Consider the following 20,000-nt stretch of genomic DNA (forward strand, 5'->3'; position numbering starts at 1 on the left):
TGTAGTCGTAGCAGTAGTAGCAGTAGTAGAAGTAGAGGTAGTAGTAGTAGTAATAGCAGTCATTGTATTTTTTATATTCATCTTTTATCTTCTCTTTTTTCCTTGTCTTCTTCTCACATCATCTTTTTTCTTTTCTGCTTCTCTTTCTCCTTCCTTATCTTTCGCCAAGCAGACTAACTTTACGATTCACATTTCTGGACTTTCCACTTTTTTCTTATGTAAGAGATTCTGACCAAGGGCGGTGAAAAATGGTTAGAGAAAAAAAATGAAGGTTCCAATCACTAGAGAGGACAGTTCAGAAAAGGATCCAAAATTACGATAAGTGTCTTGAACCCTTCTTGAAAGAGTGTAAGTCATAGACAGGAAGACTTCCCAAAAAACAGTCAGGGACTTTCGTAGAGTCTACCACTGGAAGGGATGAAAGACTGAGGATATTGGTTAGCGACTGCATCGGGGAGGTGGACAAAATAGGGATGAGAGAATGTAGATAGAAAGTCATGTGTAGCGAGGTAGTGTGTGAGTGTCATTTCTCTTTCCTCTTCTCCTTCTTCTTTTCTTCTTCACTTCATCCATCTTCTTTCTCGCCTTATTTTCATCCTCCTAGTGTGTGTGTGTGTGTGTGTGTGTGTGTGTGTGTGTGTGTGTGTGTGTGTGTGTGTGTGTGGCTTAGAATAAGGAAAGAAAGCAAAACAAATATAAAAACAATGGACCTGATAAGGTTAATGTCGCAGTATTTTTTTTTTTCCTTCCTTTTCCTTCTCGTTTTCTTTTGAAGGCATCGATTTAACGTGACCTTCCCAAACCCCCCTACACCTTGGCAACCTCGCCCGCACACACACAGACACTGAAACTTTGAACGCATCATCAATTATTGCCCAGTGTTGCTGGATCTGGGGTGGCGGTGATGAGATAGTGACGTGCGCAGTTTTTTCTTCGTTCTCTGCAATACATCGGTTGGTCAGGTAGTCAGTGTTGAATATTAAGTAATTATTGATATGCTTTGTTATGTTGTGTTGTCTGATGAAACGGTGTCTTGCAAGTTTTGAGATTAGGTTGAATGCTCTCACTTTCTTCTTGTTTTTCTTGTTTTCATTTTTTTACTTCTTCTTCTTCTTTTTCTTCTTCGTTCTCGTCTTCTTTTTCGTTTTCGTCTTCTCCTTCTTGTTCTTGTTCTTCTTTTTTTTCTTCTTCGCCTGGTCGGCCATTCACCTTCCTCTCTGCTCCTGATGTCCTAACTATCATATTGGGCTCCTCACACACACACACGCACACACACACACACACACACACACACACACACACACACACACACACACACACACACACACACACACACACACACACACACACACACACACACACACACACACACACACATAAAATCCAGAAAATATAACCAGCACAATAGAGTATCAAGCCATTAATAGTACAGCAATAGATTATACATATTTTGCGGTGAGAATTTTAATTTCACTTGACTCTCCTCTCATTTTTAAATTTTATTAACAGTTTATTTTTTTATTGCATGTATTCATCTGTGGCGTATCTATAATTGGTTCTGTGTAATGTCACCTTCTATTCACATATTTTTTTTTGTAGCTGGTTACCTTTATTCATAACACTATTTTCAGTCCGTCAGGTAGTCAATCAGTCATCAAATCTTTCAACAGGTGCTGCGTTACCACGGTGACTCACCACCACCATCACCAAAAGCAACAACAACAACGACAACAACATCACCACTCCCACCACCATCACCCCCGCCACCACTGCCACCGCCCCCACCCCTACCACTCTAACGATGACGACCAGACGACCAGAAAACCGGAAAGTAAGTGGAAATTCGCATCTCGTTCGTGACTTTATGAAAAGGAGAATCCAGAAAAGGAAGGAGAAAAAAATGCAGAAGCTAAATTTGAAATATCATGATGTGGAAAGATTTAGACCAGACGTTTTCTTTTTATTATTTTTTATTACGTTATTTATTCTTGTACTGACATTTTTTCTTACAATTTCATCTTTTCTTTTATTTCGTCTTATTTCTTTTTATTATTCTTATTTGTACCTTTTTTCTTTATCTTTTATCTTTTTTATTCTTTTTGCGTTTAATTCTCCTCCTCCACCTTACTTTTCGTTCTTTTTAATTATTTATTCTTTTTAATCTGATTACCTTTAATCTCTTTATTCTCTTGTTACTTGTACTATTATCATTCTGTTGTTTTTTTTACTTTTAATTTTTGTTTACTCTTTTTTGCCTTTAATTCTCATTATCCCTATCTTTATCCTTTTTTTTTTATTTTCCTGCTGTAGTTACTTTTAAATCTTGTTCATTTATTTCTCTTACTCGTAATATTATTCTTGCTCATATTACTCCTTTCACTTCTCGTAATGTGCTCACTTTTCTCTCGCTCTCACTTTTACTCTCACTTCTATTCTCACACAAGGACGCGGCGAAAATTTACAATAATGGTGTTAATTTCCGTGGGGACTCATTTGATTCATGTATGTGCTATATTACGCTCTCTCTCTCTCTCTCTCTCTCTCTCTCTCTCTCTCTCTCTCTCTCTCTCTCTCTCTCTCTCTCTCTCTCTCTCTCTCTCTCTCTCTCTCTCTCTCTCTCTCTCTCTGGGCCAATTTCATCCACTGTTTCTACTTAATTTCTATTTTTCCTTCTCTAAACACAAGTGCGTATGCAAATGTACTTAAAAATAGTCTTGGTAACCTTAGTTTATTCCCTTACTCAAGTCTCTTTGACACAGTAATGCAGCTACTATGTCTTCTGGAGGAGGAGGAGGAGGAGGAGGAGGAGGAGAGAAGTGGAAAAGGAACATGAGGAGGAGGGGAAAGAGGACAAGAGGGAAAAGTACTACATGAAATTGAACCATTGTCGTAAAGTTAGTTTAGGGAAGCGCCACTGGGAGATGCAATTGGAAGAAAGGTAAATGCGATAAGGAAGCCTTGGTGTCTTTCACGCGTGTTTATGGGTCTTATCAGGCCGATTCAGAACTTTGCTACTGCCGCGCCTCGAAACTGGCCAGATCTGTGTGTATGCTGGGGAGAGGGGGAAGGAGGGAGATAGGCAGAGAATAGACGAGTGGAGGGAAAGAGGAAAGGAGAGAGGAAGGTAGTAGAAGGTTGGAGGGGAGGAGTGAGAGAGGAAAGGAGCCAGCAGATAAGTGGAAGGTAGGAGGACAGGAGAGGGAAGGGAGGGAGTATCTATGTGGAGGGAAGAAGAAAGGAGGGAGGGAGGAAGGGAGTAGATATGTAAAGGGGAGGAGAAAAGGAGGAAGTAGATGGGTGGAAGGAAGGAGGAAAGGAGAGAGGAAGGGAAAGGACCAAATGTGCAGAGTGGAGAAGGGAAGGAGAAAGGGAGGGAGGGAGAAGGGAGGAGGGAGGGAGTAGATGTGTGAAAAGAAAAAAACGAGAGGAAGGGAGGGAAGGAATGAGGGAGGGAGGGAGGGAACAGATAATGTGGATGGAAGAATTGTATGGCAATGTAGGTATGGAGAGAGAGAGAGAGAGAGAGAGAGAGAGAGAGAGAGAGAGAGAGAGAGAGAGAGAGAGAGAGAGAGAGAGAGAGAGAGAGAGAGAGAGAGAGAGAGAGAGAATCATTACATAGTTTTAGGAAGGGGCATAGTTTTTAAGAAGGTATTGTATTTTTGATGAGCTGAGGGAAGACTGTCCTTGCATTTTCATATTTTTTCTTAAGATAAGGGAGATTATGAAGAATATCTTAGGCGTGTACTGGACGTTGACTCATTCAGAAGCAAGATGGAGTGATTAGTTCTTTTTTTGTGAGAAGTTTGGTCATTATAATTCTTTAGATCCCGGATGATATTAAACATTTTTTGTTCTGTTTTTGAAGATAGTACATTTTTATTTTACATCAGGGTTACAAAAGACGATTTTTCTTGAGAAGGGGAGGAGATGATAGTATTTGGAGTTTTATTCTATTTTCCAGGGAAAAAGAAGGTTGGAAAAATCTACTAGGGAAGGAAGGAAGAAGGTAGAGAAACTTATTTACGTAGATGGGAGGAGTGGATTATAATTTTTTGTGTGTGGAATTAGGGAGTGAGGGGATGGTGACCTTGTTTGGGAAAGGATATGATGAGTGAGAAACAATGATAATAACTGAGTGATTGATTGATTGATTGGCTGGTTCGTGGGTTGGTTACTTTATTGTTTACTTAGTTGCTACGTTGATTGGTGATTGGTTGTTTAGTGTGGTTTGAATAAAAAAAAAATTAAAAGGTACTAGAAAAGTGGATATTTCATAATTATACTTGTGAGGATATATATATATATATATATATATATATATATATATATATATATATATATATATATATATATATATATATATATATATATATATATATATATATATATATATATATATATAGGATATATCTTTATGTGTGTGTGTTTAAGTGTGTGTGTGTGTGTGTGTGTGTGTGTGTGTGTGTGTGTGTGTGTGTGTGTGTGTGTGTGAGAGAGAGAGAGAGAGAGAGAGAGAGAGAGAGAGAGAGAGAGAGAGAGAGAGAGAGAGAGAGAGAGAGAGAGAGAGAGAGAGAGAGAGAGAGAGAGAGATGTAATAGTATAGAATGAAACTTCCCAAACATTTCAGGAATATATAGAGAAAGAGGCAAAGGAAAGGGAAGGAAATAAAGAAAGTAAACACAGAAATACTACAAAAGAGAGAGTTACTGTGCATAACTGAGCTCAATAAAAATGTCCAGAAATCTCAAAGTGTAGGTGAGACAAGACTAATCACCTGGAGGAGGAGGAGGAGGAGGAGGAGGAGGAGGAGGAGGAGGAGGAGGAGGTGGTGTTAACTCAGGTATATAGCTCTTGCCCTTGATAGCACCGTAATGTGGAAATCGTGTTGGTGGTGGAGGAGGTGGAGGAGGAGGAGGACGTGGTGGTGGTGGTACAGGAAACTAATTTCTCTCTCTCTCTCTCTCTCTCTCTCTCTCTCTCTCTCTCTCTCTCTCTCTCTCTCTCTCTCTCTCTCTCTCTCAGCTTTAAGAATTGTTGTTACTTATCGAGGTGGACACATTTTACCGCCACCACCATTACCTCCTCCAGTATAGCGTGAGGTGAGTCAGTTAACTTATAATGGAGAGGGATGAGTGTTATAGGTAAGGCTAGTAGTAGTAGTACCAGTAGTAGTAGTAATAGTGCGTGTGATTGAAGACTAGTCATCTTTGAGATTCTACTACTACTACTACTACTACTACTACTACTACTACTACTACTACTACTACTACTACTATTACTACTACTGCTACTACTGCTACTTGTTAGTGTGATCAAATAGTGATATATTTTCTTGCCTCTACTACTGCTATCACTACTACTACTACTACTACTACTACTACTACTACTATTACTGCTAATAATAATAATAATAATAATAATAATAATAATAATAATAATAATAATAATAATAATAATAATAATAATACCACCATCACCACCACCATCCTACCACCATTACCACCACTATCTACCGTCATTTTCTCTACCACAGTAATTCCTGCCACATTGAAGGCCAGACACTCCCCCATAAAGGCAGTTGTTATTAAATCTCTCTTAAAAGGCCGTAATTGGCGAAAAAGAGAGGGATAAAAATGCGATGAATAAAAAGGAAAACTGCACGGTCATGTGTAGTTTTTTGTGTCAGAGAGAGAGAGAGAGAGAGAGAGAGAGAGAGAGAGAGAGAGAGAGAGAGAGAGAGAGAGAGAGAGAGAGAGAGAGAGAGACTCATCAATTCACGGCCACCACCCACACTCGCTTCCTGTACGCTTTGTGTGTGTGTGTGTGTGTGTGTGTGTGTGTGTGTGTGTGTGTGTGTGTGTGTGTGCTCGTGGGTGGGTGTTTGTTTGCGTGGCTACATACTGCATCGCTTCCGGAATTCAGTGTGCATGGTGCTGTGAAACGTACGTACAAGTGTGTGTGTGTGTGTGTGTGTGTGTGTGTGTGTGTGTGTGTGTGTGTGTGTGTGTGTTATTTATACTTCTACATAAAATTGATATTTCTCTTCGAATAATGTGCTGCTTTACAATATTACTTTTTTCTTCTCATATTTCCCTCTTTGTCGTCACTAATTGGTTGTTTACAGCTGCCAACAACAAAAGCTTCTTAGTAAGTAAGTCACACTTTCTAACTTCGTTTTTTTTTTCAATATTAATATCGTCATGCTATTATTGTTTTTTTTTATTCTTCCTAGATGTTAATATCTTTATCGTTGTTATATTTTTCTTATTATTATCGAGCAAACGATTTCCTTTAACTTACATTTTTTAACATTTATATTTTATCAATTACACATATTTATTTTATGAGACGGAATACTACGTAAAAAAATCGTCTTCACTATTGAATTGTGGCTGGAAGAGACAGTAGCAAGTCGTAACCTTTAATGTCAACACCTGTCGACCTAGAAGTTCGTAATACAGCATTGCAGTGGATACAGCATTAATCAACCCATAAGATGCATATCAACACTGCAGTAGATGCAATATAAGCATGAGATAGACGTTAAAAGTATTTCCTGCAGTTAAGAATCATTAGTGCCATCACCCAGTTCCTGCTGTTACCATTAGTACGGAAATCAAAACTATTATAAAGGACAGCAAGAAACACACCAGTGCCCTCCGTGAACCAAGGGAATCACGCAGTTTCCCTGTGAAGTCACCGAGTGGGGAAGAAACAGCGACGGCGATTGCACCTGCCGATCTCACAGCCACACACCCCGGTGGTGTTGGTGGCACCTTGTGTCTGTCCACAGTGGCGCCCGTGCCCAAGGAAGATTAAAAATTCATTAATGAATTTCCCATTAATTCTTCCCATTCTCTGCTGGTTTATGACCCGGACTAAAGGTGGCAGCACTGTAGCGGTATCGGGGCTTTAGTTGAGGTTTCATGTCCTTTGAGACTTAAGATTCCTTGGCCACGCCTCCCAGCTCAGCCAGCTGCGGAGGTACACGCGTCACCAACTAGCACACGTCACTAACTGTTATTTGACGCATTACATCCCAAGTACACACACAAATTCCATACAACAACTACTCGTACGTATTACAGACACACAAGCATAATGCAGCTTCCTAGTTCTGCATAACCATACGAACAGTAACAAAGGCATTGAGGAAAATTATCACAACATATAATACAACTATATGCAAGAAGTAATACATATGTTTTTCTAGGAAGATTTATACATTTATTTATCCAGTAACCTTGGCAAGAATACTTGTACGTGCTAGTTACCTGGAGTTCTCACCTGATGGATGTATTTACCTGTCAATACACTCCTTCCCTCGTGTTGATCCAGTACGACTTAAAAAATAATGTATTACTGTATAGTGTGGTACCACTGTATTCTGTCATATTCTTTTTCTACATTATATATCATAGTTTCATATATTTCTGCGAGATATTCCGGGAGCTAATTAAAAGTTCGTGGCTGACTGAGAAAAACTAATGGCATAGCATAGGAGAGAGGGAGGGAGGGAGGGAGGGAGGGATAAGAGGAAGGGTGAGAGGGAGAGATATGAAGGTAAGATAGATGGGGGAGTGGAAAAGTTGAAGTGCAAAGGAAGGAAATAAAGATGGAAAGCAGAGAAGAAGGGAGACAAGGGAGGGACGTAAGGAAAGAAGGAAGGGCAAGTAGGAAGGAATGAGGAAAGGAATGGAAAAATGGTGAGGAAGGAAAAAAAAATAAAGGACATGGAAGGAAATATCGATGATTGAAATAAAAAGGAAAGAAGGATAGGAAATAGAGAGAGGGGGAAGGAAAGGAGTAAAGGGAAGAGAAAGAAGATGACTGAAGGTTGAAGGAAAGAGGCAAGGACGAAGGAGGAGCAGGAGGAGGAGGAGGAGGAAGAGGAGGAGGAGGTAGGAAGGAGAGAAGGAAGGAAGCATGGAAGGAAGGAAGGAAGAAAGGAAGGAAGGGAAGGGAGGGAAGGAGGGAGGGAGGGCACGGAAGAGTCAACTTAATAATGTCACAGCAGGGAAGATTGAGTATTCCGCGCGCGCACACACACACACACACACACACACACACACACACACACACACACACACACACACACACACACACACACACAGAAAACCGATAAGGAACTTTGTATTTGTTCACTCTTTCCTCCTTCTCCTCCTCCTCCTCCTCCTCGTCCTCCTCCTCCTCCTCCTCCTCCTCCTCCTCGTCCTCCTCCAGGCCCAGGTGAGAGCAGGCAGGTATTTACGGCTTATAAACACAATTCCCGCCTAATCCCTGAACACCTGCCCACTCTCATCACCTGGAGGAGGAGGAGGAGGAGGAGGAGGAGGAGGAGGTGGAGGTGGAGCAAATAGTTGTACTCCAGTTCTTGTGATGTGTCTACCTGCGTTTTATTGTGTTACCTTGATGTTAGATGGGAAGGAGGAGGAAGAGGAGTAGGAGGAGGAGGGAAGAGAAGGAAGACTTATTGGAGGAAAGGAAGGGAAGATTGTAGGTGGGAGAAAACAACAACATAGAGGGTTGCTGAGAATGAAGGAATGGAAGGGAAGGGAAGGGAAGATAGAGTGAGAGGGGAGCGAGGGAAAGGAAAGAAGAATTAAAAGAAAAGAAAAGAAGGGAATAGGAATCAGGTGAAAAGGTAAGGAGGGAAGAAAGATCAGGCAGAGGAAAAGATGGAAGCGAAAGGAAGAAGGAATACACAGAGAGAAAAATAAGAATAAAATAATCGTACCATGAAGAGAAGGAAGGAGTAAAAGAAGAAGAAAGGAAGACTAAGAATAGGAACAGGAAAAGAAGATTAGTGAATATATGAATTGAAATGAACATGGAGAAAGACGATAAGGAGAAAGATTGGAAGAAGAGAAGCGAGGGAACGCAGAAGAGAGGAAGAGAGAGGAAGGACGATAGAAAGAAGGGAAGAGAGGGAAGGGAAGAAGGAACACACAAGATTTATTTATTCAAAGTCGCCACAAAAACGGGGTCATAGAGCGCCGAAGGAAGAAAGGAAGAAATAAAAAAAAAAATAAAGAAAAAAAAGAAAGAGGAAAAGAAGAAAGGGAAAAAAATTAAACCCATACTGAAGAAATGGTTAATCTTAAGAAACAACAGCATGGTGCATCATAATAAATCTGTCCCCCTTAAGAAAGAAAACGAACTTAATCATCTGCCTATCCCTTCCCGTACACCACCAACACACACACACACACACACACACACCAATATCTCAATCTACACAGTCTCATTCGAGTCATTGGTGTCCATCACATTAATTATCAGCTAGAGTATTGGCGGCTATTGTCAGGAAGAGGAGGAGTAGGAGGAGGAGGAGGAGGAGGAGGAGGAGGAGGAGGAGATAACCGATGGAAAATAGAGGTGTAAAAATATGAAGAGATGGATGCCTGGGAGAGGAAGAGAACAAGAAGAAAGAGTGTTATGAGAGGAAGGAGGAAAGGGAAGGTAGGGAAGATATGAAGACGAAGGGATAGGAAAGAGGTGTGATTTGGGGGAGAGAGAGAGAGAGAGAGAGAGAGAGAGAGAGAGAGAGAGAGAGAGAGAGAGAGAGAGAGAGAGAGAGAGAGAGAGAGCGTGTGTGTGTGTGTGTGTGTGTGTGTGTGTGTAGGGAGGGGAAAGAGAAGCAAGGCGAGGTCTGCATGTACTCGTGACACACTCAGCTCTCTGGCCTTGGCTCACCTCACCTCTTGTTTACCTGACCTTGGCCACCCCGTGCAGTGTTTAGCTACCTCCACACACTGCCCTGCTGCTCCTTTCTCTTGCCACACTTCCCCTTTACCCTTATCTCTATGAATACCTTTTTTTTTATTTCCTTCACTTTACTCATATGAATTATCTCGCCTTCTCTTCCCTTCACGTCTTTTATTTTTTTTTTCATTTCCTTTCCTTCTATTCTTCTCCCTTTTACTTTTTTCTGTAAAATATCTTTTTCTTTTCCCATCTTTCTTTTTCATTTCCTTTATTTCTCCTATAGTTGCCAATGCTTTCTTTCTTTCCTAATCTTACCCAACTTAACCTCACCCAACCTTACCTAACCTAACATAACCCAACCCAACTTAACCTAACCTTACCCAACCTTACCTAACCAAACCTACCCTAACATACATAACCTAAAATAATCCAACCTAACCTAACCCAACCTAACCTAACCTAACCTTACCTTACCTTACCCTACCTTACCTAATCTAATTTACCCTAACCTAACCTAACCTTTCCTTACCTTACCCTACCTTACCTAACCTAATTTACTCTAACCTAACCTTACCCAACCTAACTTAACGTAACTCAATCTTATGTAACTTAGCTTCCCTTAGCTTACTTGAATTCACCTGATCCTACCTCGTCTCAGTTTTGCTTCACCTTAATCCAAACTACGAAAAATTACACCGTTGACCGTGAGAGAGAGAGAGAGAGAGAGAGAGAGAGAGAGAGAGAGAGAGAGAGAGAGAGGGAGAGGGAGAGGGAGAGGGATATGGGAGTGAGAGAGAGAGAGGGAAGGGTAGAGGTAAAAATAACTGCAGTTTGCGAGGCCCACACACTCAACACATATGTCCAGCGTGTTTATGAGGGAAAGTTGAGGCATATTTTTCTCTTCCTGCCTGCCTCTTACTCTATCCTACTCCCTCTTCCTCTTCCAATTCCTCCTCCTCCTCCTCCTCCTCCTTTCGTTTCCCTCTCATCTCAGTTCTCACTCTCTCTTATCCCACTTCTCTCTCCTCATCTTTCTCCCACTCTTTCTTCACCACTTCTTAATTATCTGTCATTTTCTTTTTCTTTCTTAATTCCTGTGTCACTGGTTTACTTACATCCTCCTTCTCTTCGTTTTTTCCTTCGTCTTCTTTCATCTTCTATACTATTTCTCTATTCCTTTCTTCTCCTCCTCCTCCTCCTCCTCTTTCTTAATTTTCTGTCACTCTTTTCCTTTACTGATTTCCCCCTATTCATCCTCCTTGTTTTCCTTTTTCCTCCTCCTCCTCCTCCTCCTCCTCCTCCTTTCATCGTCTTCATTTCCTCGCATCATTTCTTTCTCCCATTCCTTTTGCTTTCTTCATTTCCTGTGACCTATTACTTCTCTCTCCCACGCTCGTTATTTCTCTCTCTCTCTCTCTCTCTCTCTCTCTCTCTCTCTCTCTCTCTCTCTCTCTCTCTCTCTCTTGATTCGCCCAGGTTCGTCCTTCTTTTTCGCTACTCGTTTCTGTTTCTTTCCTTCTTTCTTTTTATCTTTTATCACTTTTCCTTTTCATTCCTCATCCTGGAAACGTTCACTTTCATCTCCATTTGTTCACCCTTTCTTCAGTTCGTGATATTTTTTTCCCATTCTTCCTTTTCATTTATTACTCCTTATCCTCTGCTTTCTTTTGCTCCTCCTCCATCCTTACTACTTTATTTCTGTTCTGTCTTCGTCTTTCCTTTTTTCATCCATCCATCCGTTCGTCCTTTCTTCCTTCATTCCTTTCAAATTTCTTCCTTCCTTCCTTTCAAATTTCGGCATAAGCAAGAGATGTTCTCAGCCACGAAGCTCACATAAGGGCCTTTATAGCAGTGATGTGGGTGGGAATTGCGACTTTATGGAGCAGATACCGTCATCCCTCTTGTGCGTTGTACAGGTGGTGGTATAATAGTAGTAGTAGTAGTAGTAAAAGTAGTAATAATTGTGTTATTAGTGGTGGTGATGACGGTGGAATTAACCGCAGTAGGAATAATGGCAGTAGTAATAATTGTAGTAGTAGTAGTAGTAGTAGTAGTAATAGCAGTAGTAGTAGTAGTAGTAGTAGTAGTAGTAGTAGTAGTAGTAGTAGTAGTAGTAGTAGCGGTGATGATGGCAGTGGTAGTGGTAACGTAGTAGTAGTAGTAGTAGTAGTAGTGGTAGCAGCGGTGGTGATGGTAGTGGTGGTGGTAGCGTAGAAGTAGTCGTAATAGTAGTAGCAATAGTCGCTGCAACAGAGAATTGTGACTAATTTTGAAGGAGTGAGGCAGTAAGAGTGAGAGTGAATATTATGTGAGACTGAGAGTGAAAGTTAAGGGCATAAAGAAAGACAATAAGGAGGGTAAGCTATGTACGTGGAACGAAGGGAATAAAAGTAAGAGTAAGTAAGGAGTGTGGTGACTAATGACGGTGAAAATAGTACTAGTGATCGTGGTGGTGGTGGTGGTGGTGGTGGTGGTGGCGGCGGTGGTGATGGTTGTAGTAGTAGTAGTAATAGTAGTAGTAGTAGTAATAGAAGTAGTAGTAGTTGTGGTGGTGTGGTCGATGACAGAGCAGCCAAGCCCCTCACTTCACCTCTCCTCCCCTCCACTCCACTCCCTTCCCTTCCCTCTCTTCTCCTCCCCTTCCCTCTCTGCTCCAACAAAATGTGTTACCTGGTGTGGTGTGAGGACACCTGAGAGAGAGAGAGAAAGAGAGAGAGAGAGAGAGAGAGAGAGAGAGAGAGAGAGAGAGAGAGAGAGAGAGAGAGAGAGAGAGAGAGAGAGAGAGAGAGAGAGAGAGAGAGAGAGAGAGAATGTGTGTGTGTGTTCGTCACTACCTCTTAAACCTCTCTTGCACTGTACACACACACACTCTCTCTCTCTCTCTCTCTCTCTCTCTCTCTCTCTCTCTCTCTCTCTCTCTCTCTCTCTCTCTCCAGGCTTTTTGTTCTCTTGTCCTTGGTGTTTCCTTGTTTTTCTTTCATATTCTTTAATTTTCTCATTTTCTCATTTTCTCTAATTTTCTTTCTCTTTAGTGTAACAGTTGGTCTGTGTGTAGTGTGTTATTGCTTTGCTGGTTTTCTATGTTCATTTTTTAAAGTTTCCTTCTTTTCTTTTCTCTTCTTATTTTCTTTCTTGTTATTTTTTTATTTTAGCATATTTTCTTCGTTTCTGGTTTTATTATTTATCATTTTATTTCCTACTTGTCCTTCCTCTTTATTTTCTTCCTCTCTTCCTTCATATCTCTTTTTTTTACCATTCCTCGTTTTTTATTATTTATTTTGTTTCTGTTCATCATTTTCTCATTCCTTCCTTCCTTCCTTCCTTCTTTCCTTCTTTATTTCCTTCTCTTTGTCCCCTGATCCTTTCTTTCTTCTCTTTCTTTCTCCTTCTATTCTTGTGAGTTATTTATATCCCTCCTCCTCCTCGTCCTGCTCCTCCTCCTCCTCCTCCTCCTCCTCCTCCTCCTCCTCCTGTTCCTCCTCTTCATTCTTTACGCGGTTTTTTTTTTGTGTGTGTGTTTTTCCCTATTCGTTTCTTCCGTGTTTCTCCCTTCTTTTCTTCTTCTCTCCTTCGTAAGATCATTTCCTTTTTTCTTCTTTCCTTGCCTTTTTTTTTTTATCTTTCCATGTTTTCCCCATGTCCCTGTTGTAGTAGTAGTAGTAGTAGTAGTAGTAGTAGTAGTAGTAGTTGATGTTGTTGTTGTTCTTGTTGTTGCTGTCAGTTGCTTTTGTTGCTGTTGTTGCTGGTCATCATCATCATCATCATCATCATCATCATCATCATCATCATCATCATCATCATCATCATCTTCTTCGTCCTCATCCTCGTCCTCGCCTTCGTCCTCCTCCTCGTCTTCGTCTTCGTCCTTTCCTCTTCCTCTTCCTCTTCCTCCTCTATCATATACGAGTATTTACCATAAATCTCCCACAATCATCTCCCAAGGTCATCTCCCGACAGTCATCTCCCAAAACTCATTTCCCGATATCCTGCTTCTTTCCAATCCCATTACTCTCTCTCTCTCTCTCTCTCTCTCTCTCTCTCTCTCTCTCTCTCTCTCTCTCTCTCTCTCTCTCTCTCTCTGACTTCGAAGGTGAAAAAGATTACGATATAACACATACACACACACACACACACACACACACACACACACACACACACACACACACACACACACACACACACACACACACACAGTCAGACATAAATCCAAAACTTTCACCCTTTTCTTTTTCCTTTTCCTTGTTTCCTTCCTTCCCTCCCTCCCTCCCTTCCTTTCTTCCTCTATTTTTTCATTAGCTCTTCCTTTTCCTCTGCTGCCTCCTGAACCCTCAAAAGTTCAAGGTCAGGGTTAAATCCCTTCCTGTATTGAGAGAGAGAGAGAGAGAGAGAGAGAGAGAGAGAGAGAGAGAGAGAGAGAGAGAGAGAGAGAGAGAGAGAGAGAGAGAGAGAGAGAGAGAGATTTACCTAGCCTTTTTTTTTTTGTTTTAGTGTGTAGTTCACTAGATTTTGCTTTTTTACTTGTTATTTTATCTGTAAATATCAATGAAAATCTCTCAAGGTATCTGTCTTTCTATGTATTTATCTACCTATCTACTGAAGTAGGTATGTAGACATCCGGTTGTGTATATCTCTGTCTATCTATCTTTTAATCTTTCTATCTGTATCAGTCTTTCTATGCATCTCTTTCTAACTATCTTCTGTGTATCTATCTTCCTATCTATCTATCTATTTATTTTTCCATTTGTTTATGCATCTATCTATTAAGTCTAACCTAACCTATCCTTTCTATATGTATACCCACCTTTGCATTAAAATCAGGCAGAATAGTGATTTCAGATTTATTCCTGTTAAATAAAGATTCCCCCCTCTCTCTCTCTCTCTCTCTCTCTCTCTCTCTCTCTCTCTCTCTCTCTCTCTCTCTCTCTCTCTCTCTCTCTCTCTCTCTCTCTCTCTCTCTCTCTCTCTCTCTCTCTCTCTCTCTCATCTATTACATTTTTTTTTTAATTCATCTAATTATATTTGTTTTATTGTTCCTCCTCTAATGAACATCATTACTTTCTCCTTGTCGTCGCCTGTGCGTGTCTGTTTTCCGCTTTCTCCCTTCATTATCATCCTTCTCCTGCTCCTTCTCTTCGTTATTTTCTTCCTCGTCCTTCTTACTAAATGTTCCTCCTCTTATATTTTCAATTTTATCATGAATAACAGTCTTATTTTAGTGTTATTTTTCTACATTTTCTTTTATTTAGCATCAGTTTATTGTTCTTGTTTTTAACATTCAGCTCACGTTCTTATATTACTCGTTTTATTATCGTCTTTTACCTCTCTTCTTTATCGTCTTGTTGCTGCTTCCGCCCTTCATCTCCTCGCCCTCCTCGCCTCCATCATCCTTGCCTTCGTCACACCAGCTCTCCTCCTCCCGCCTCTCCTTCCCGCCTGTCTTGAGGTTAATTGGCACCGTCACTCTTTTTCTCTCACCTCCCTGCAATGAAGACTTACCTGGCGATATTATTGTGTGTGTGTTGATATATATATATATATATATATTCTCTCTCTCTCTCTCTTTCTCTCTCTCTCTCTCTCTCTCTCTCTCTCTCTCTCTCTCTCTCTCTCTCTCTCTCTCTCTCTCTCTCTCTCTCTCTCTCTCTCTCTCTCTCCCTCTCTGACTTCAGTTCAAAGGAAACACATCAAGTTATGGTAACATTTTATTATTAGTAACATTAATTATTACAGGCGCCTTTACGAGAGAGAGAGAGAGAGAGAGAGAGAGAGAGAGAGAGAGAGAGAGAGAGAGAGAGAGAGAGAGAGAGAGAGAGAGAGAGAGAGAGAGAGAGAGAGAATTTGGGGATGGGAAAGGGACAGAAGACGAAACTATATTGAAGATTTTTTTTAAAACCAGGATCACGGAGAAAGAAAGAAAAAAGAAAAAAATATATAAAAAGAGTAAGAGAATAAAGAAGATACGTACAAGCTGAAAAAAAGAAAAAGAAAACGGAGAGAACGAGAACGGGAAGGGGGCAAGGAGGCAGGCAGGTAGGTAGGTCGGTAGGTAGGCTGAGGGCTTGGCGACCCGATTAGGGGCTCAGTGCAGGTTGCCGAGCCCTCCGCCAGGTGTCAACAAGTAGGCTAGGACAGGTGGGAAGGGAGGCACCAGGTAAGGGGGTGGGCAGGGGAGGGCAGGGGACAAGGGGTAGGGGGTCGTACCTCTGAGCATTAACAAGTCGTCCTATGTGTCGGTGAGGTGTGGCCCCCCTGCTGTCCGGGCTCAGTGGAGGGGCGGCAGCAGGGGGGAGGGGGGTTTGATTAAGCTCATGGTCCCGGCCGAGTGTTGTGTTGGGGGGAGGGGAGGGGACGGCCACTGGGTGGTGGTGGTGGTGGTGGTGGTGATGGAAGTGGTGGTGGTAAAGCGGTGGTAATGTGGTGTTTTTCGTAGATCTTCTCTTCCTAGTTTTCCTCCTCCTCCTCCTCCTCCTCCTCTCCGTTATCTTCTTCCAACTCCTCCTCTTCCTCCTCTTCCTCCTCCTTCTCCTTCTAACCTTTTTTACTTCTCTTTATTCTCCACCTCCTCCTCCGTCTGCTCTCCCTAATTCTTCTCCTCCTTCTCTTTTACCTACTGCTCCTTTTCCTGCTCCTTTTCCCGCTGGATGTAATAGAGGTTATAAAATGCGTTCTTTCTTTTCTTTCCTCCTTCCTTGAATCCATTTCTTCCTTCTTTATTTTTCGTTTGTTCGCTTATTTACTAAAGGCATAAGTCTTTGGTTCTCTGATTTCTCCCCAGCAACAAAAAAATAAAAGTTTCCCTCTCTTCTTTTTATTTATTTACTCAGCATATATTCTTTCATGCCACGCGTAAAGCCATCCTCAATTTCTGCCTCCAAAGAGTTGATATAAAAATGCATAAAAGAATGAATGTGTTTGTGAAAAAAAATAGTGTTATATATATTGCGTTATACTCGCTGCCCGTTTAAATTGTTCAGATGACCTTTATGATTTTACCTGTACGTGTGACCCTGTGTGCTGCCTCCTCTCTTCCTTCTCTTCCTCCTCCTCCTTCCTGCACCGCGTCGCCTCCACACCCACCCACTCACCCCTCACCACCAAAACCACCACCACCTCGCCATCGTGGACACGCCCCTGCCGGAGAACATGTGGAAGTCCGTACAGTCACAGTCACAACACAGGGGCTCCTCCCTCTTGAGCGCGTGCCTCCAGCGTCCGGAGGGCAGAACACACGACACCCGCGGACACACGGAGCGGTCGCCACCCGGCGCCGCGGACACCTCGACACCTCAACACCTTCACCTTCACAGCATCAACAGTGTGTGCGTGTATGTCTGTACATATATACAAATATATGATTCTATATAGATGTATACATATCACACACATACTAGTAATATATATTTACATACACGCATGAATATACAATATAAATATATATAATTGCTTTATTTTACGTAATGATATCCATCTACGTACATGCATAAATATTAAAGATATGTGTGAGTTAATATTGGCCTGGTGGTATGTACATTATGTACACGCGCTGCCGCTGCGTCACGGGAACACAGACTCGCTGCGCGGCGCAACAACAACTACGTCCACTTAGGTAAGGAGAAACGCCTCGTCTGTCTGTCTCGGCTGCCGTCTGTCTGTCTTCGCTCTGTGCACACTGCGCCGCCACTCTCTGTCGCGCCGCCTGCCGCACTGAATCTAGTGCGACAAACAGCAGGAGACGGGGTTGGTGGTTCTGCAGGTGGCGTGTCGCAGTGTGAGCCGCTGTGCTGCCTGGCTCCCTCGCCTCCAGTGTGAGGCTGTCTGGAGCACGTGTGGCGCCGCCGTGAAAGTTTTGTTTCATTTTGGCATTGTTTTACTTGTGAGTGTGTGTGTGTGTGTGTGTGTGTGTGTGTGTGTGTGTGTGTGTGTGTGTGTGTGAACATGTTGGCACGCAAAGAAACATATGTGACACACTCGCACGAACACACACACACACACACACACACACACACACACACACACACACACACACACACACACACACACACACACACACACACACACACACACACACACACACACACACACACACACACACACACACACACACACACACACACACAACCAAACACTCACCCGCCCACCTACACACTCACAAATACGAGTATACCCATCCACGTCCACCAACACACACACACACACACACACACACACACACACACACACACACACACACACACACACACACACACACACACACACACACACACACACACAGACACACACACACAGACACACACATACACACACCATGTCAGTGTGAGGTCAGTGAGTGGGTGTCATCGTTGCTCCCGCCATGAATAATGAGATTCACAGTTTTATCTTCACAGAAGAAACACATAATAACAATTCTATTCAGCATAAAGAGCAGCTGCTGCCTTCACTCCACTCGTCGTTGTTGTTATTGTCTTTATTGTTCCTGCTGATAAACAACACGTGTCGGCCTCGCAGGGGGCCCGCAGCGAGGCGCTTTGTGTCCGCCCGGCCGTCCACGCACTCACTTGGAAGTCCATGGGTGGGGGTGAGGGTGAGGGTGAGGGAGGGGACAGTGAGCGTGTCGGTGGAGGAACCTCAGATCATGGCCGCGTTGGGACACCTCAGGATCCTGGCGAAGGCTCTGCGAAAGTCCATGTTGAAGATAGTGTAGATGACTGGGTTAAGCGATGAATTGATGTAGCCGAGCCACACGATGAAGTTGACCACCTTGTCATTGGGCTCGGGGCACGTGGTGCAGAAGGGCTTGATCACGTACATGAGGAAGAAGGGCAGCCAGCAGATGACAAAGGAGCCCATGATGATGCCCAGTGTCCTGGCGGCGCGACGCTCCTTGGACAATGAGATCTTTTGCTTCTCTTCGATGAACTGGTGGATCTGATTGCCACTCTTGGGGTTCACGGTGATCACCACGCCCGCTCCGCGCTTCTCCTCCGTCGGGGAGGACTCGTCTCTCTGGTTGTTACTCATGTCGTTGTCGGTAATGGAGCTCTCGGTCATGTGGGGCGGGCTGAGTGACGTGGTCAGCGTGGTGGTGGCCGTCACGGTGCTACCGCAGGTGGTGGTGGTGGTGGTGGTGATGGCACTAGTGGCCTGAGCCGCCACGGCTTTCTTCTTTTTACGTCGTTTCTTCTGCACCAGATTTTTCCTGCAGTTGTCGTTGTAGCCATTCTGGCCGTTCTCGCTGACGGCGGAGTCTTCCTCGCGCGGCATCTTGGCCTTGCCCGTGTTGGGGATCTGATTGAGTTTTGAGGCCTTGGCGCGCTCCCGCAGCCGCCGCCGCGTGGCCGTGAAGATCTTAAAATAGACCATCGTCATGATGAGCAGCGGGCAGTAGAATGAACCCGAGGAGGAGTAGATGACGAAGCCTTTTTCCTGCGTCAAGATGCAGGGCGTGTCCGGCGTGAATGTCTCCGGCCAGTCGTTCCAGCCGAAGAGCGGCGGCAGGCAGATGATGACACTGATGGCCCACACCAAGCCAATCATGATCAGCACACGCTTCAGGGTTCGCTTTTGGGCGTAGTTGATGGGGTCCGTGATGGCCCAGTAGCGGTCCAGGGCGATGGCACACAAGTTGAGGATGGAGGCCGTGCAGCAAAGGATGTCGCACGTCAGCCACATCTCGCACAAGTGGATGCCGAAGATCCACTTGCCTATGATGCTGTAGGCTACGTTGAAGGGCAGCACGAACACCGCCACGGTCAGATCCGCCACGGCCAGCGACACGATGAAGAAATTCTGGACGATTCTCAGCGGGCGGTACGTGAACACGGACAGGATGACGAGCACGTTGCCGACGATGATGAAGATGATGATGACGCTGAGGGAGATGACTGTGAGTACGATCTCCCACAGCGGCATGGTGATGTTGAAGTTGTAGCCCACGTCACTGCTCACCACACCGCCCTCCTCCAGGTCAGACACGTTCATGTCCATCTCGAAGAGGGTGGACACGGCGCCGCTTTCGTTCACCTCCAGGATGGCCATCGCGGGGGCTGTGGCGGCGCTGGCGCTCTCTGTTTATACCTACCGGGAGAGGAAGAGGAGTTTAGGAACAAAGTTAAGAAAGCAATGCATCACGCCCTGCCATTCACTTCCTTCCTAAAAATTGCCTTGGAAAAATGTTACACCCTTAAGAGTCTCCCTCCTACAGAAAGTGAAAAAAAGAAAAAAAAAGGACCTGAGTAACCTTTGAGAAAATATTTTATTCCTGAAAACATGATATACACATTTTAACCTTGTTT

General features: G+C 43.2%; 1 protein-coding gene and 1 long non-coding RNA gene across 4 annotated transcripts in view; one reads left to right on the forward strand and one right to left on the reverse strand.

Annotated features, from left to right (window-relative positions):
* LOC135102862 (uncharacterized) overlaps positions 1 to 20,000 on the forward strand; it is a 104,928-nt gene that overhangs the window by 6,958 nt on the left and 77,970 nt on the right. For all 3 annotated transcript variants that reach the window (XR_010269807.1, XR_010269805.1, XR_010269806.1), the window contains exon 2: positions 1,671 to 1,831. This is a non-coding gene — a long non-coding RNA (uncharacterized LOC135102862). The remainder of the gene's footprint in view (positions 1 to 1,670; positions 1,832 to 20,000) is intronic.
* The window catches only part of LOC135102861 (probable G-protein coupled receptor No18), a 94,957-nt gene continuing 92,542 nt past the window's right edge, over positions 17,586 to 20,000 (reverse strand). The window contains exon 2 of the mRNA XM_064008452.1: positions 17,586 to 19,782. Coding sequence (XP_063864522.1) covers positions 18,334 to 19,743 — 1,410 coding nt within the window. The 5' untranslated portion in view covers positions 19,744 to 19,782 and the 3' untranslated portion in view covers positions 17,586 to 18,333. The remainder of the gene's footprint in view (positions 19,783 to 20,000) is intronic.

This window comes from Scylla paramamosain, chromosome 8, assembly GCF_035594125.1.
Source record: "Scylla paramamosain isolate STU-SP2022 chromosome 8, ASM3559412v1, whole genome shotgun sequence".
Taxonomy (NCBI): domain Eukaryota; kingdom Metazoa; phylum Arthropoda; class Malacostraca; order Decapoda; family Portunidae; genus Scylla; species Scylla paramamosain.